The 18,200-nt window shown below is 37.9% G+C and overlaps 1 protein-coding gene across 4 annotated transcripts in view; it reads right to left on the bottom strand.

The window, feature by feature from the left end:
• The window catches only part of FIGN (fidgetin, microtubule severing factor), a 248,624-nt gene extending 230,782 nt beyond the window's left edge, over positions 1 to 17,842 (bottom strand). The window contains exons 1-3 of one of the 4 annotated variants that reach the window (XM_073634030.1): positions 17,069 to 17,805; positions 16,911 to 16,989; positions 16,047 to 16,217 (exon numbers count right to left, since the gene is read on the bottom strand). In XM_073634030.1, the coding sequence (XP_073490131.1) occupies positions 16,047 to 16,071 (25 nt within the window). In that variant the 5' untranslated portion in view covers positions 16,072 to 16,217; positions 16,911 to 16,989; positions 17,069 to 17,805. Of the gene's footprint in view, positions 1 to 16,046; positions 16,218 to 16,910 lie in introns of all 4 variants that reach the window. The other 3 variants (XR_012245010.1, XR_012245009.1, XM_073634029.1) reach the window with 3 other exon arrangements.
• Between the last annotated feature and the right edge of the window lie 358 nt (positions 17,843 to 18,200).

The following is an 18,200-nucleotide window of genomic DNA, read 5'->3' as shown; positions in this document are numbered from 1 at the left end:
TCTGGAGAGAGTGCACTTGGGTGCCCCATAGAAAGAAGCTTTCTATTGGGCCACTCACCGAAAAGGAGAAAACAGGATCACCAGCGGGGGACCCCAGAAGAGGAAGATCGGGGCAGTTCTGTGCAAAACCATAGCACAGAGCAGGCAAGTATAACATGTTTGTTATTTTATTAAAAAAAAATGATATACAGTATCTCACAAAAGTATGTACACTAAATTAGTGAGTGTACAGCTTGTACAACAGTGTAAATTTGCTGTCCCCTCAAAATAACTCACACAGCCATTAATGTCTAAACTGTTGGCAACAAAAGTGAGTACACCACTAAGTGAAAATGTCCAAACTGGGCCCAATTAGCCACTTTTTCTCCCCTGTGTTATGTGACTCGGTGTTACAAGGTCTCAGGTGTGAATAGGGAGCAGGTGTGTTAAATTTGGTGTTATCGCTCTCACTCTCTCATACTGGTCACTGGAAGTTCAACATGCCACCTCATGGCAAATAACTGAAAAAAAAGAATTGTTGCTCTACATAAAGATGGCCTAGGCTATAAGAAGATTGCTAAGACCCTGAAACTGAGCAGCAGCACGGTGGCCAAGACCATACAGCGGTTTAACAGGACAGGTTCCACTCAGAACAGGCCTCGCCACGGTCGACCAAAGTTGAGTGCACATGCTCAGCATGATATCCAGAGGTTGTCTTTGGGAAATAGACGTATGAGTGCTGCCAGTATTGCTGCAGAGGTTGAAGGGGTGGGGGGGTCAGTGTCTCAGTGCTCAGACCATACACAGCACACTGCATCAAATTGGTCTGTATGGCTGTCATCCCAGAAGGAAGCCTTTTCTAAAGATGATGCACAAGAAAGCCCACAAACAGTTTGCTGAAGACAAGCAGACTAGGGACATGGATTACTGGAATCATGTCCTGTGGTCTGATGAGACCAAGATAAACTTACATGGTTCAGATGGTGTCAAGCATGTGTGGCAGCAACCAGGTGAGGAGTACGAAGACAAGTGTGTCTTGTCTACAGTCAAGCATGGTGGTGGGATTGTCATAGTCTGTGGCTGCAAGAGTGCTGCCGTCACTGGGGAGCTACAGTTCATTGAGGGAACCATGAATGCCAACATATACTGTGACAGACTGAAGAGCTTAATAAATAGAGCTTTCTTTTGGTGGTATTTGATCACCTCTGCGTTTTTGTTTGTTTTTTGCGCTATACACAAAACAATACCAACAATTTAAAAAAAAAAACTATATTTTTTACTTTTTGCTATAATAAATATCCAAAAAAATGTAAAAAAAAACAAATTTCTTCTTCAGTTCAGGCCGATATGTATTCTCCTACATATTTTTGGTAAGAAAAAAGCGTATATTGATTAGTTTGTGCAAAAGTTATAGTGTCTACAAAATAGGGGATAGATCCTCATATGGCTCTTGGTGTTGGACACCAAGTATCACAACTAAGCTCCCAAAGCCAGAGAGCCTAAATCTTTAATGTGGGCTCACCCTTACAAAAATATACACAGACCAGACATACACCAAGTATACTCACACTGACGTACCCTCCCCATCGATCATAGTTAGATCCCTTTAGGGGTGATGGGGGGCTGGGATAACGGCTGTTGATATTCACCTTTTTTCAGATCTGAGTCCAATACAGACAAACATCCCCGCCCCGATACACATTCATACACCCCGAGGCACATACACATTCTTCTTACTCACATGCTCCTAGACCCCTTTTATCCGCAAGGACAATCTAATAAAATTGAGAAGGACATTGTCTAATTGATTGATTGTGTCAGGATGCCGATAAGATATCTACTAAAAATGCTCCTTTGGCTATTACCAATATATGAATATCATTAATGCCTGTTAACAACTTATTATTGTATTCTCTGTATTTGTTTATTGTAATCGTGAAAACCTTCAATAAAATCTCTTTGAAAAAAAAAATAGGGGATAGATTTATGGCATTTTTAATATTAATTTTTTTTACTAGTAATGGTGGTGATCAGTGATTTTTAGCGGGACTGCGACATTGCGGTGGACAGATCGGACACATTTGACACTTTTTTGGGACCAGTGACATTTATACAGTGATCAGAGCTAAAAATAGCCATTGAGTACTGTATAAATGTCACTGGCAGGGAAGGGGTTAACACTAGGGGGCGATCAAGGGGTTAAGTGTTCCCTAAGGAGTGATTCTAACTGTGGGGGGGGACTGACAAGGGGAGGAGACTGTTTCGTCACACCTGGACGACATCAGGTGTGACAAAACGTACATAGGGAGGAGCGACGTGCTGACGTCACCGCCTGTGTGCAGGTCCCGGAAGCAACTGGCTGCTATCAAGAGCCAGCCGGCTATTCCAAATGCTGTTTTTTACACAACTTAATTGTAAGTGCAATTTTGCTCTTTTAAATTGAATAAAGTAAGGATTTACACTATGCAAGCCTTTATTATCTTTCCATGGGGACCTATTGAATACATATGTATATGAGGCTATCCATTGGTGAAGATGCTGGGAGTAGTGGTGCATAGCACAGAGACCCGAGGCGGGGTAATAAGCCACAAGCATAAGATCAGGATATAGGGGATGGCGCTGTGTTATGAAGAGGGAGTATTGGTGTAAAATAATTCTAATTTCTAAAGTGACGGGTGCACCAGTGCGGTGGTCCAATCCCTTCACTAATGTGAATAGACAAGTGTAATAATCAATTAAATAAATTAAAATAAAATGAAACAGAAAATGTAATGGTGTGTATTATAAATATAAAGTGATAAGTGCTTGGTTAGTGCAAAAGAGAATTGTAAACTGTATATACATACATTAACACAGTTATAATCCCATACAGTGAACAAACAGAAAAACGCATACACTATAAACACTGTAAGCCATGTGCTGATACAACTTATATAAATCCAATCCTCTGTTTGGGAAATACAAAGTGACAAGTGCAGAGCACCACCCTCTATAATGTTAAAAAGAAAAGGAGAAAGGGAGGTATTTTAAAGTCCTAACAGACTTCCTTTCCTAGGGTCACAATGTTGCTTGTTCATAGATAGCATAGGATGCTGGGTAAATTTAGTTGTTGGCACCTTCTGAAAATAAGGGAGCAATAATTGTTTAGCCTGATCTGCTCAGTTTTACAGGCTGTGAGTTTAAATGGGTTGTAAACCCTCGTGTTTTTTCACCTTAATGCAATCGTATGCATTAAGGTGAAAAAACTTCTAACACTGACCAGCCCCCCCTCCCGTTTTACTCACCTGAGCCCATTTGTTCCCTCGGTGGAGACGCGCTTTACCTCTCTGCTCGTTGTCTCGGCTCTTGATATGATATATAGCAGCTCCCGCTGCTGTCAATCAAATCCAATGATGCAGGTGCCGGGGGGTGGGGCCGAATCCAGCATTCTGTTTCTATTGACGCAAATGCTGGACTGCGCCCGCACTGCAACCCCTAGGGAGAGCGCTTCTCCTAGGGGGTTTACCGATGCAGGGAGGAACTGATAGCGCCACCGGGGGACCCCAGAATAGGTGGATCGGGGGCCACTCTGTGCAAAACAAACTGCACAGTGGAGGTAAGTATGACATGTTTGTTATCTAAAAAAAAAAACGAGGGTTTACAACCCCTTTAAATGCTCCCCCTCTGCCTCTGGAAGAATCTTCAAGAGATTATGGCAGGAGATTCGAAATGACCAGCCAGAATATTTATCAGGTTCCAGAAGGGGGCTAGAATGGTGATAAATAGTCTGATACACTAGTAAGCAGGGTTCCTTCTTACCTGGAGGGTCCTGCAGTCAGAGAGGCTGCTGCCCTCAGGCAGTCCAGGTACTGTACAGCTTCTATAGATGCCTTAGGTTGTTAGAGCTGAGGGCCTGGATGGACTTTGCTTGGAACCAATTGAGGAACTTCACCACAGCAAATCTAGTCTAGAGAGGTGCCCTCTCACTTACTGGACCATGTCTGTAGAAAGCTGGAAGGTGGCAGTTGTCCTGGGGACTTGTGAGTAAGACCCTAAACTGATTCCTGTAACTGTGGAGCATTTTGGAAACTGCGCCAGGTACCAGCAGGTGTGCATTAGCGCAAGGTAACCAAATGTCTCAAAATTAACCCCATAGTCTTCAGCTGTGGGGCCTTGAACTGTTCAAGACCCACTGTTTCAAAGATAAGTTTGTCCCTTAAACATTAAGTGGCAAGCATTTTAAAGTATCCCATGCCCTAACCCCCTCTTCTGTTAAAGGTATTTAAACAATAAACTACAAAAAGACATCCCCTAAACTGATTAATTGGAGCCAGAGTGTATGGACTGATGCTTGGGTGACTGGCAGCCTCTGTACCATTAGGAAAGATACAGCTGTTACCAGCGGTCCCTATAGGGGTAGCGCTACAGATACAGTGCAGTGAGTTGTCACCCTGGGACACAAACTGTGTTAAAGGTGGGATCCTAAGGTGAACATAATGGATAAAAGAACTTTGAAAAAGAAAAACTAATATAGCCATCACATCTAAGGACCAGCATTTCAATTCAACTTCAATATATTCAATTCTTAATCTTAGGTTTGGATACGCTTAAATGAATAAATACAGTAAGCCTGTGCAGATCTCATTTGCATCGACAGAAATTTCCTGTTTCTTTTTGCCTTATTAATCAACGTTCATTGTGTCAGGTAGTAAAATAGCTATTCATTATTTTTTTTTTTAATTAAACATTGTACAAGTTTAAAGTAAAATACCTGCAGCATGGATAATTGTAACTGTATCACACAAGTAATATCAGAAGGCATTATACACCAATTCCTATTCAGCTAATACGAAAAAACACGGAATTTAGATATATAATGCTTCTCTCAGCAAACCATTCAATCATGTTTTTATGACACACTTGTTTATGTCCAAGCATTTCTGATTCATTCATCCCACTTGCACAACAGGAAGAGCAATAAAAGAAATGTTTTTAAGTAGAGAGTTACTCTTTATTTACTCAGGTAGAGAGCTGCTATATGTTCTTACTTCATTACCTTCTATTGGGGATCCAAAAATTGAATGAAAATAGCTTTACAAAAATGGAAGATCTAGCCAAGATATTTTTTGGTTCTATGAGAACCAATGGCAGGAGCTGTCCTAACAGCCGGCCCAGCCAAGCCTGCTGATTTCAGACTTGGGCTCAGGCTGCACTCAACCCTTAACTATGCTGCAAAAGATATAATAGGACTGCAGCCAAAAAGCTTAATACATTGTGAAAACATATCTTGTGAACCACTTTACCCATCAAAATTCTTGTAACTCTGTTGCTCTTTGTGATTCAACTTGCACTTCTACCATTTTGATGCTTCCTGTATCAGCTACATAATCACTGGACTGAGAAAGAATGTCCTCATACTACTAAGGTCTTTCCTAAACTCTCTTACTCCTGTAAGATACCTGCACAATACTTTTTTCAGCTCAATAGTGTCTGAAAACATGTTAAACTGTCAGTCTCTTGAAGCCTCCTATTCCAACCAGGTTCTTGTAGATAACCATTTACGTGAAACGGAAACAACCATCTCTGAACAGGGGTGAGGGCCTTAGGCGCCATGGGGGAGATTTACTAAAACAAGAGCATTTAGAATCTGGTGCAGCTGTGCATGGAAGACAATCAGCCTCTTACTTCATCTTGTTTAATTAAGATTTAACAAAAAAAAACAGGAAGCTGATTGGTTTCTAATCTATTCAGAGCTGCACCAAATTATGCATGCTCCAGTTTTTGTAAATCCCCCCAATTTGTCTTCCGCATATTATGCCATTTTACCATTAGCACCACTAGCTATGTAAATTGGGGAATTAACACCTATGCAGACTTAAACCAAGAATGGGATTATGTAACTGGAACAGGGGGTTCCACAACTTTTATACCTCCCATCCTGTTCCTGGACAATCAAAATCAACACATTCCATGGTGTTTGGATCAAGGTGTCTGTGTTACATGTGTGAATACAAATTCTAGGGTATCTTCCCAAAATTCATTAGAATTAAAGAAGCGGTTTGGAAAGAATACAAAGGTGTTGATTTATTAAAGGCAAATAGGCTGTGCACTTTGCAATTGTTGCTTTGCAGTTGCCCTCTGCAAGTGCAGTTGCTCCAGAGCTTAGTAAATGAGTTAAGGCTTCACTTTGCAAAGAGTACCCAATCATGTGCAAGAAAAATTTAAAAAATGCATTTTTGCTTGCATATGATTGGATGATTGAAGTCACTAAGCTCTGGCGCAACTGCATTTTATCTTTAGTAAATCAACCCCAAAATGTCTTTAATATTACAGAACATTCAAGTTGAATATGACTTACTACTACTAGCTGATATTTTTTGATATTTTTAGCTGCAATTGTCATGAACAACAGTAAAATCAGCTTAGCGATGAGATGCCAGCACTTGTTTTATTGACTTGTGTGTTCTTTTTTTAAAGAATAAACTTTTCAACTTATAAAAAAAATAAAAATAAACACAGACATTGAACGTTACAATGCCATTTGAGACTCAATTTTGCAGTCACAGACAAAAGTGTTTCAAATAGTTTAAACTGCCCAAGGAAATTAACATATTCATCAACCTTCACCACAAAACATATGTACACAATTAGCAAAACATTACCATTTGTAAATAGCAAGTCACTGCAAGTCAGAGCAATAAACTTCTGCCACTCACATGAGACCTTATATGAAAGAGCTGATAAAAACTGGCTTTAGGCTTTAGGCTTTTTTTTAAGTTCATTAGCAAATACTATAGATCACTTGTAAAAAAAAATTAGAACATTAAAGAGAACATTTTATACTAGAATCAGGATCGCAGATTAAAATGACACATTTTATACAATTTGGAATTTAAAACTCTTGCTGCCATTATGCATCAACCAATAGTGAAAAATAAATGGTTTTAGCACCTCTTATTTGGGTCTATTCTATTTTATTATTCAAGATGGTGCCCACTAGTGAGAATTTACCATTCACACTGTAAGATTAATATGATTGGCTACACAAAATCAAACAATTTATTCGGTTTAGGAGACCACTGCAAGAATTCTTTTCTAATCTGAGTTATATCTAAACCTAAAATGAAACCATTTTTTGGTCCTTAGATATGACGTGTAATTTGTTCAGAAAGATTCCTGTTGATCATGTCAGAAATTCAGTGTCCTTGTAACATTCTGTGTAATTAACTGAAATCTCAGAGTAATCTGCCTCATCTGTCTTCTGAAATCTACAGAACACCTCCTTCCCATGTGATGGAGATAAGTAGAGTAGGAGGTGTATGTAGTTCAAACCAGGAGAGGAGCCTAGGGTGACAATGCTGCTCTTCCTTAGAAACATTAGAGTATTGTAACCCTAGGGCACAGAATCTATGAGTGCAAGGATCAGCAGGTGAAAATGAGTGGAAAAAATGAAGGTAACATCAAAGGACTGGTAAGCTCCTATATAAAACACTTTTGTTTTTGGGTTTAGATATATGGGTTCTACTGTTCGAATATCACTCTAAACACTATCTGCATGATGTCGGCATGTTCTCCTTGTGTGTGGGTTTTTTTTGTTTGGGTACTCCGGTTTCCTCCCACATGGCAAAAACATGCTGGTAGGCTAAATGTTACCTTTCCAAATTGGTATATGTGTGCATTTGTGAGATAGGGATCTTAGATTGTAAACCACTAATGGCAGAGATTCATTTGAATGTAAGTCGCTGAGTAAATTGTATTCACTACCTGTAATAAATATATAAATATGTTTCAATGGATTGTTACCAAAGTAGAAAACAATCCAAAAATATTTTTATTTTTATAAAATTTTATTTTGTTTCTTATCAGTTCTTTGCACCCAAAACTTATTTTAATGTCTAGTATTTTAACCTAGATGGGATGTACGATGGTATGCCAGCGTAAGACTCATTAAAAAAACAAAAACAAACAAACTGCAAAGCCAAACAAATAATCTAGCCCTCCACAGGCAGATCAAGCGAGAAAATACACCTATATATGACGAAGAGATGCTACGGTCAAATGCAATAATTATTTTTGGTGTAAGCTTTGTTTACCCTTCGACAGCCTGGGTGAAGAGTGCTTTTTATGACCACTTTGTTATTATATGAATAAAAGAAGCACCTGATGAATGTCAGGGCACAGAAAGTGCCAAGTATCGCACGAAAATACCATGAAAACATCAGAAAAGATACTTAACAAAGAATTTGCATGGATGTATAAATGGTAAATAATAATATAATGAATACAGGTCAGAATATGCTATAAACGGTCAGACTGAATCATAACTGAGACAGCACAAGAATAAGTACAATGTATTTTAAATAATGTGCAGATGTGAGACGGTTGAATATAATGATAGTATGTTGTAATCAGTATGTACTCTGATCACCAGTAAGGGTATTCTGATGGGTTACTCTACAGTAATACAATTTACGCATTCTTGTTGTTTTAATAAATTTTCACATCTGATTAAGGGTGAATGCCATCAGCTATGGCTAAGTTTAGTACTGAGCTATACAATGCTGAAGCATTAACAATAACACGGCAAGATTGTTCTCCGGCAACATGTGCACAGAAATAATTGAAACCTGGCTGATTTTTTGAAAAATATAGCATCATAGGCTGCCTGTAAATCATTTATTAGGGAAAGCATCTCTAACTTGTACGGACGGGGTTAAGTGAAGTCATTCTAGGTCTTTTTTTTCATGTGACATAATTTAACCTTCTCCTTGCAAACAGGTATCATGCAAAACTATTTTCCTTATGAAATATTTACCAACCTGATTCCATCATAAGTGCCATACAGAAATAGTGGCTAAAGGGGCTTTTCTATATTTAAGCAACATTTTAACCCCTTTGGTACCAGATTAGAAGATAAAATTGATTGGCCTGTGCAACGATTGCTAAAGCTTGCTCAGTACACATTGCTAAACTTTTGCAAATAATGGTGTAGGTTTTATTATGACAATAACTAGACAGCATGATGATCAGATTACCATGTAAGTTGAAATACCATGTGATAAGCCGGTAGGGTGGAGTGCCACGCCATAAACAGGTAGGGTGGAATGCAATGCAATATGCAAGTGGATTGGAATGCCATTCAATAATGAGGTGGGGGTGGAAGGAAATATGATAACCAGGTAGAGTGGTGAATGTGATAATGGGGTATGTCATGCAATAACCAGGTAAGGTGGAGGGTTGCAGTAACAAAGTGGGGTGGGGGTAAATGTAATAACCAGGTAGGATGGGGATGAATTGGTTTACCAGGTTGGATAAAAGTTAATAGATAATGTTATGCAATGACGAGGTGGTGGTGGAAGGTAATATGATAACCAGGTAGAGCGATGAATGTTATAATGGGGAATGTCATGCAATAGCCAGGTAAAGTGGGGTGTTGCAATAACAAAGTAGAGTGGGAATAAATGTAATAACCAGGTAGTATAGGGGTGAATGGGATTACCAGGTTGGGTAAAAGTTCATGGATAATGTTATGCAATAACGAGGTGGTGGTGGAAAAAAATATGATAACCAGGTAGAGCTGTGAATGTGATAATGGGGTATGTCATGCAATAACCAGGTAAGGTGGGGTGTTGCGATAACAAAGTAGGGTGGGAGTAAATGTAATAACCAGGTAGTATGGGGGTGAATGTGATTACCAGGTTGGGTAAAAGTTAATGGAATACTCAAGTAGGTTGGAGGTTAAGATACAGGTAAGCCGAATGTAGTGCGGAAACTGCATTACGTACAAAAGTATTCCAGCGTACTGGTAAATCCCTGTTGTAAAAATCACTATGATTCATATCTCAAAAGAAGAAAAATCTGTTTGCAATGGAAGAACTACTGGCAGAGATGCTTAGAAATAGTCGCTCTTAGAGCTTTCTGCAGAAATTGCCGAGATCTGTATATGACCACAGGTAAAAAATTGTACCGGTGGTTAAATGCTTCATCATACATCATCAGATATCCTTTTCAGTTCACTATTCAGATCATTCATTCCACACTTGTGATGCCGGAAAAAAAAATTTGACATACGTGGTCTTTTAGAACAAAAGCGCTCTTGGTTATTGAAAGAATTGCCATTCAATTGTTCAGCAGATACAGCTAAAACACCACTTCATTTAACAAACATATGACTGTCAATTGTAGAATTTCTTTTATGGCCACTAGCTTGCATATCCAAATTCATAAAGGTAGTGAGGGAGAGGTGAGCAATACTGCCCTGCAGAACTGGGGTTCAAGGTATACATCCCACCAAGGTCACTATCTGCTTAGAGTTTATCCGTTCTCCCGGCATTTGTGCTTTTTTCGTCTGGGTTTCTACCACAATTCAAAAACCTGCAGCTATGTGAAAACGCTTAAACCTTGAAGACATAATGACACACTCAGCAACGGCAGTGAATATGTTAAAAACACTGGATTGCAGTAAGCATGCTGCCATGAAAGATTTTGCCCATCCAAGGTCCATTATGTGACAAATCCCATGCTTTAGAATGATTCTTTCATACAGAGCAGTGTCAAAAAAAAATCCTCTTTTGTTCAGGCAAAACAAAAACAAAGAATTAGCAGCAGTTTGTGTCTAGCTGTGAACTAAGTTAATATACACAGCCACTGAGGATCTGAATACAGGGGCTCTGCAGCAGCAGCCAACATGTTCATGCTGAAGTAATTATAACACATTTTCGTATTAGCATTTCCTAATTGCAGGAAATTAGACTCATGCTTTATTAGGACAAGCATCTCATATATAAAGAAAGAGAAAAAAATAAATAGAGACGAGATGTGAATGCCCTTTAACACCATATAAAATAATCAGGCGTAAGTATGGAAGTTTAAGAGCCATCGGGAAAGGTTCTACAGCAGACAAAATAAAAGGCATTAAAAATGACTGGAGTTCTGCAGAATTGTTTCCATAGAAGCAATCTGACAATATAGAATATATATATATATATATATATATATATATATATATATATATATATATATATATATATATATATATATATATATGTTTAATATATATTTTTAAATGAGGTAAAACATGACCGCTATAGCTAAGACCACTATGGAGCTTAACATCACAATATAGATACCTACAAGCGCTTTACAGCATTGTTTATAGTGGAAATACACTTTGCTGACCCATTCTGCGAAACAGATTAAAGAAATTAGCTGGCGGACATATGCGTTCACCACTTATTTTCTTTGGTCATTCAAACGAGTGCACATTTTTTTTTTTTTTAAACGCTCCTACTTATTTGCCAATGAGAGATACGCTTCCACTGCAGCAACCTGCGGAAAAAAAAAAAAAACCTGTAGACACACATGCAGACATACAGACACGACATACTCTAACCTTTAAACTATCCCTAGACAACTTATTATTGAAAGTCCCGTACATAAGATGTACTTCATGGAGTATCTTTATTTTTCCAAGCTAATCAGATTGTTTTACATAGGCTCTAGTTTTCAAAGCACATGCTAGACTCATTCAACTGGCGTCAAACTTCAAGGAGTTTTAAAAAAAACGCCACTAGGCACTTGCACTGAACGCATTGGATTGAATAAATGTGGCGAACGTTTAGATTTCTTTAAAACATTTTAAAAATAAAATGCATAACGCTTCTGTCATATATAGCATATTTATGGTGAATTGCAAGCACTTAGACTTTACGCTGGGGTCAGGACAGGCTAACGCAGACTGTCCCAGAATCCCTTACTTTCCATGGCCTATAATAAGTAATTCTTTCTTAACGATCGGAGAGGAAACACCAACCGCTGTACATGTTAGCCCATACACAGGGCTATGTAATTGCACTGATGTTTTGACATCTCCTGTTCCAGCTTTTATCCGTGTTTAATAAACTGAAGTATAAAAAAACATCTTCTGTAATTGTCCAGACAAACCCAATGATATTTCTGCTGCAGGGAATCACAGTAAAGGAGTCTGTACTCCTGTAGTGCTCAGGAAAAACATCTTTTTTTTTTTTTCTTTTTTTTTTTACTTTACGTAATGCTTCATTATCCCGTGTACTGAATTCTCATTGTGCAGATCCATTTTCTGGAGTTTTACAATGAGTGAGTCAGGAAAAAGAATGTACTGGTCTATCAATTATTCAAGTGCAGATAATCAGAAGCATATTGAACTTTAATGCCTCTCCAGAGTGTCTGTGCAAAAGGGCTGCTTATCTCCCCTAACAAAAAAAAAAATCAATATATCATGATATAATCCATGATCACCAATAATGCCTTAAAAAAAATGCAGATTACCATGCATGTTGCCCTGGAATTTGTTGGCTACACCAATGGCAGCAATGTGTTAAGAACCACACTCTAATTTAAATGTTTTCCCTTTGGGAAGGTCCTGCAAAGTTTTCTCCCTTAACCCCTGCACTGCCAGGAAAACCCTACATTCCCTACTTTTTTTTTCTCTTTGTTTTAAAGTATTGTAGCCTGAATGCAAACAATAATCATCACGTTACGCCATGGGCGGCTCAAAGAATCAAGACTTTACTTTTCTACAGCTATGTTGATTAGCTGATTAATTGTTGATTAGGAATGCGGCAAGATCAATCATTTTCTCCAGCTCGGCATGAATACTTGCCGCTAATTGAATCTGACAGTCCAGATTTTTCCTTCCACTAAATTTAAAATACAAACACATGCAGGTCTCTCGCAAGGTCTGTGGTCAAAATTAGTTCAACAGTCACAGCAAAATGGGCAAGGATAAATTCCTAGCTTCCAACTAGAAGGGAACAAATGAGAGTTGCAAAGGGTGGTTTAGCTGGACAAGTGATGATTACAGTAAAACAAAAAGCAAGAAAGATACAAAAAAAGAAAAAAAAAATCAGTGACCAAAAAACACAAAACTATATTTTTGCATTTGCAAACACTATCACAGCTTTTTAAGACTATGCCAATAACCATACACTACTTTTTGTAAGATCTTCCCCATCCACTCTATATTTCACTTACATATCTCAAGTATTTCAACAAAGTCAAGCCTTTAAAATATTGTGACATGTTAATGTGTGTGGAATTCCTTATGACATCATACATCAAATTATATTAAACTTCCTTTGACAGAGATCACAGAGCAAGCTACGGGCGGAAAATTAGATATTAAAACACAGTAAGAGCTAGATTTGATATCCTAATCCATAGGACATAGAAACAGTATTGCAAAATAGATACTTTTGTCACTAAAAGTCTCTTTGCAGTCATTTTATAAGTGTTGCAAATGGAGTATTTGCAGTCTACAAACATTGACTGATTATAGTTTGCATGTTAAAGGGTAAATTTTTCTAGGCCAAAAGTTCAAACCTGGTACAAATAATGACATTTGAAATCCCTGTAGTTTTCTATACTCTTCAAAACTGTTTGCCAGTATTTCAGATATCTTGGAGGGAAATAGATATATACACACACATATTATCACATATTATCTATCTATCTTTATCTATCTATCTATAAAACTGTGTTTTGTGTATATATATAATATATATACACACACACACATATATTATATATATATATATATATATATATATATATATATATATATATATATATATATATATATATATACACACACACACACACACACACAATCACACATATGAAACTTGTACATTTCCTTTTTTTAACATTTACTTAAACATAGCCAGTCTCTCTTAGCCTTATGGACCAGCATACCCAGAGTCTCATGATAAGCTTCCAGGGTCATTAATACAACACAAACAGTGCAAAATGTGGTTTTAATTTGTGTCACTGCTTCCCCTTTGACAAATGGCTTTTAAATCACCTAATTCACAGCCAACACTGATATCTCAATGTAAAACACAAACTCATAAAATATGTTTATGCTACTTAAGACACTTCTGTATGTTTTATTTTCATAATAACAAAATTTAGGAGTGCATGCTTAAATATGTTGGTCTCATGGGGAGATCATAAACTATAATTATCTTTTCAAGACAGTTCACTAGTTCATTTAGATTAAAAAAAAAAAAAAAGCAAGTTCTTAAACTAAATAAAGACAAAAAAATAATAAATTTACCTTAATGAAAACACTGACAACGTGTCTCTTACATATCACAGACATTATAATGTTATAGGTAAAAAAAAAAACTGTGCTATTTATTTCTTTGGGGGGTTTATTAAAAAAAAAAAAAAAAAAAAAAAAAGTTTAGTTGTTTTGTTATGCAGTCACTTTTTTATGTCTTTGTTTTGTTTGGTTTGTTTTAAGCTGCTCAGAGTGACTCCTTATGTTGTTTTCCCAACCTGTTTTATAAATTTGGGATTAAAAAACATCAAAGCAGTGTCCACATAGAAGCCAAGTTTTAGAGGATCAGTTTGACAAGTCGCAGCATGATAGATGTTGTTCTTGATAAACGACTTGTTCAAAAGACACACTGTAGTTTTCATTTCCTGACCAAAACACACTTTTAATTTGCAACAGCAGAGCAGGCAGGAGTGTGAGGCAGTCCCCAATTCCCAACTATTCAGTCCTAAACAAAATACCAGAGCTGCACAGCAATGAACAGTCTTTATTTACCCCTGGGAAACTTTAAGAGTCATTTTTTCCCCACTAATCCTGCACATATTGCAGATAGTGTTGTGTGACGGTGCTGGGTATTAGTTTAGCTATTGCTTTAAAATGCAACCAAGTGTGCATTTTTTAAAACAAAAAAATAAATTAATTAAAGGAGCACATTGTCTGGAAAGTGTGGATTTATGCCCCATACAATCCCATTCACCACCTATAAATAAAATACATTCATTTCCCAGGCAAAATAATAGAAAGCCTTCAAACCTCAATCCTCTCCATTCAGCCCCCCTCATACAGTCCTCTATTGCTGATTTCAAATTTCTAAATGTAATATCCTCCTCATCACCAACAGAAGCCCAATCTGCTCAGAATATATATTACAGCTTTAAGATCACAGAGGGAAATTTCCCATCTGGCAATCAAATTCGCTTCAACAGCTCCGGGAAAAAGGTTTTGCTCTCTACAAAACATTTCCCAGTACAGATTATGTGCATGCAAAATAAACAGACTACTTATTGATCTCTTGAAATCAACAAGTACCACAAAATGCAAAAAGGCAATCAAATCGGTTTCATTAAATGTCTGGGTGTTTGCCTCGTTTTGTGAGTTAAGCTTTAAAAAGTCAATGTTTGCCAGCACAGTATAACTATTATTTAATAATAAAAAATAAAACCAAAGCTATAAAATTTTAGACAGTTTGACAATCTCTTTAGTAACCTAGGAAAGTCATGTCTAACCTAACAAGGCATCCTAACTATCACAATCCTATTTTTAATCTCTGGAAGCTATAAAACTCAAAACAAAAACAAAAAACTGAATAAAAAAAAACATTAAAAATCTCTTTAAATCCTTCATACTCTATCTCAACTGACCTTTAGTATGGAGAGGTGGGGATAAGGAATGAAAAAGAAAGAAAACAGGTTAAAAAGGGGCTATTTGGCTATTTTCCTCAAACAACAATTAAAAAGTACAAAAAAAAAAAAACACATCAAAAAGAAACAACATTCACAAAATAACCTTTAGCAACCAGATCATTACGCAATCGATCACCAGCTATTTCTAAGTTGTAAACAGGATTTTGCCAATTACACTGAAACTGTTATAATGAAATAAGAAGCAAAGAAAAAAAAAAGTAATAACTAAATACACTGTCCAGATTGTTTTTAGCCTGCTGTAGATTGTTTGTATTAACTCTTGCTGGTTCAACCAGAGTTTAAACAAAATAGGTGACCAAGTAGAAACTTGTACCAACAGTATTAAAAGAAAGTGCAAAAAAAAAAAATGAAAATAAATTGTAATAAAATAAATCTAAAAAAAATGAATTAAATAAAAATGAATTTAAAAAAATGTGTTAGAAAAATAAATAGGATTGTGTTCATAAGCCTGGAGTATTTGCATTGGATAATGTACAAAGCTCCCAGTTTCACTTTCTTCTACTCATGCTATTAAGCTGTCATTATTATATTACACACATGTGAAGTAAATTCCAAAACTGACATACCATATACACTGGTGCTGCTGATCATGTCTTTGCTGCTAACACAAACTGTGGAATGGGATATTTCACAAGCAGGAATTCCAAAGGTTGATTTTCATTAAAGCCACTTTTCCTCTTGGCTATCAGATGTCACTGTCTTGAAACGTGGGCCCTTTCGTCAGGTATTCATTTAACCTACATGCATATAATTAAGGTGGGGGAAAGCAGCATCAACACAAGGCAGCTAAGATCACAAAATGGACTAGTTACAAAATACAAAAAAAAAAAAAAAATACGTCACTGAGGTTCTGTGCTTCCTACTGAAAACAGCATGCATGTCACTAATAACAAGACTTTATTAAATTAGGTATCCATCCCAACCTCCACAATATGCCCCACCAGGCTAAGACCCCCCCCCTCCTTTCAAAAATGCTGATGGGCATATTTCCCAACTATAGATCCCAAGATACTTATAGATCCCACCAATAAACTTTCTTTAGCAGTGATCCACTCTGCTGAACTTATGTAAAAGTCTTGCCACACCCGGCTTCTTCTTTTTTTTAGTCTCCTAAATAATCCATACAATTAAACAGCCATTGCAACCTAACAAGCCCCCCTACCAGGACTGAGCTGGACTATTGCTAACTCATGCTGCAAATCTGAAGCCAAGCAAGACACAGACAAGAGCCAAGCTGATGTCCACCGCTGCCTACCTGATATACATTGTATATTTCCTGTAAATATTTACAAACTCAATATTTACAGTGTCAATGAATGATCTGGGTGCCCCCCCCCCCCCCCCACTCATCCCCAAGGTCCATGCAAGCACTCAAGCAGGCAAAGCTTTTCGTTGTAGCAAAAAAGGAGAGATTGCAAATCAGCACTTACCTGCATGTAGGACACTGAAAAGCGATAGGTTACAGGACCATCGATCTGCTTCTGTGAGAGCTGATGAATGGGGGGATCGCTGGAAGTGAAAGAAGCACACTTCATGATTTAGAAACAGCTACTTCTGCACATGCTGCAATCCTACAGAGGACACTCACACTGCAATGTTCATTTTTTCTTTTCTTTTTTTTTTTTTTGCAGCCTATGCATGCAAGATTTAAAGGGAAGAGGACAAAAAATGATAAAAAAAAAGCTTGAAGTTTTTTTTTAAATTGTGTTTCTGGCATGAAACCCCCTCACCAGGGTCGCAATGTTGTTTTCCTTGTAGGTGGGGGTTGGACTGGTGGAAGCATCAGGCTGCTTCTGATGGATGTGCAGTGGTCACTCCCCTAGTCCCTGCCCCTCTCTCTCTTTCTCTCTCCCTCTCCCTTTCCCTCTCTCTCTCTCTCTCTCTCTCCAGCCTAGGGTATGCATGCTCTGTTAGCTGCTCTACCTTCTCTGTGTTCAGCTCACTGACAGAATGCCTAGCAAGCCAGGCACCATCTATTTCTTGCAGTCATTGCATTGTGCAAGGACAGGGGCTATCCAGATTTCTGCTTGTGATCACCATTGACTGGCAGAGAAAGAAGAGATGAGAGCAGCACAGGAGGCAGACAACATGCAGCAGGGGGTGTTTACAGAATGGCTGATTGATGGATTCACTCTAACACAGTGGGATCTTCTTTTTTTCCCCTCTACTAGATCCATGAACAAGCTTTGCAGGGTACTTGCCAGTGATTTAATGCAGTACATGTGCGAGGCTGGAGCAGGTTTTTGCTGCTCTTTTGTCTGGGGAGGGGGGCTGGAGAGAGTGAAAGGATGAGCTGTTGATGCTGCTGGCAGATATTGCTTAGACCTTGCATAGCACTGTTTATATAGCACAGGGGCTGGAAAAACTGGAGTCGCTTGCAAGAGTGGTTTGTGTGACTGTAGAGTTGGCCAGCAGAATATACAACTGTCCCGGAAGATTTCAGACCAGTCTGGTCTTTGCTGGTGACTGTGACAGGGGTGTGAGTGGTTCAAGAGTGTTTGAAATTGCAAATGTAGCAAAAATGTGCCTTTTGTTCAAACTGTATGACTTAAATTGATTCTGTTGCTATATTAAAATAATAAAAAAGGGCCTACAAAAAAAAACAAAACAAAAACTTACCTGTCCCACTGCCCATGCTGTCAATCTTTGCACAGTTAAACATTCTTCACCCATAAGTGTGTTGGATGGCTGTTCACCCTCTGCACACTGTGGGTCCTTCC

This window comes from Aquarana catesbeiana, linkage group LG06 (assembly GCF_042186555.1).
Source record: "Aquarana catesbeiana isolate 2022-GZ linkage group LG06, ASM4218655v1, whole genome shotgun sequence".
In the NCBI taxonomy this organism is placed as follows: Eukaryota; Metazoa; Chordata; class Amphibia; order Anura; family Ranidae; genus Aquarana; species Aquarana catesbeiana.
Note: the sequence above shows the minus strand (reverse complement) of the source record. Positions and strands in the feature narration are given on the sequence as shown.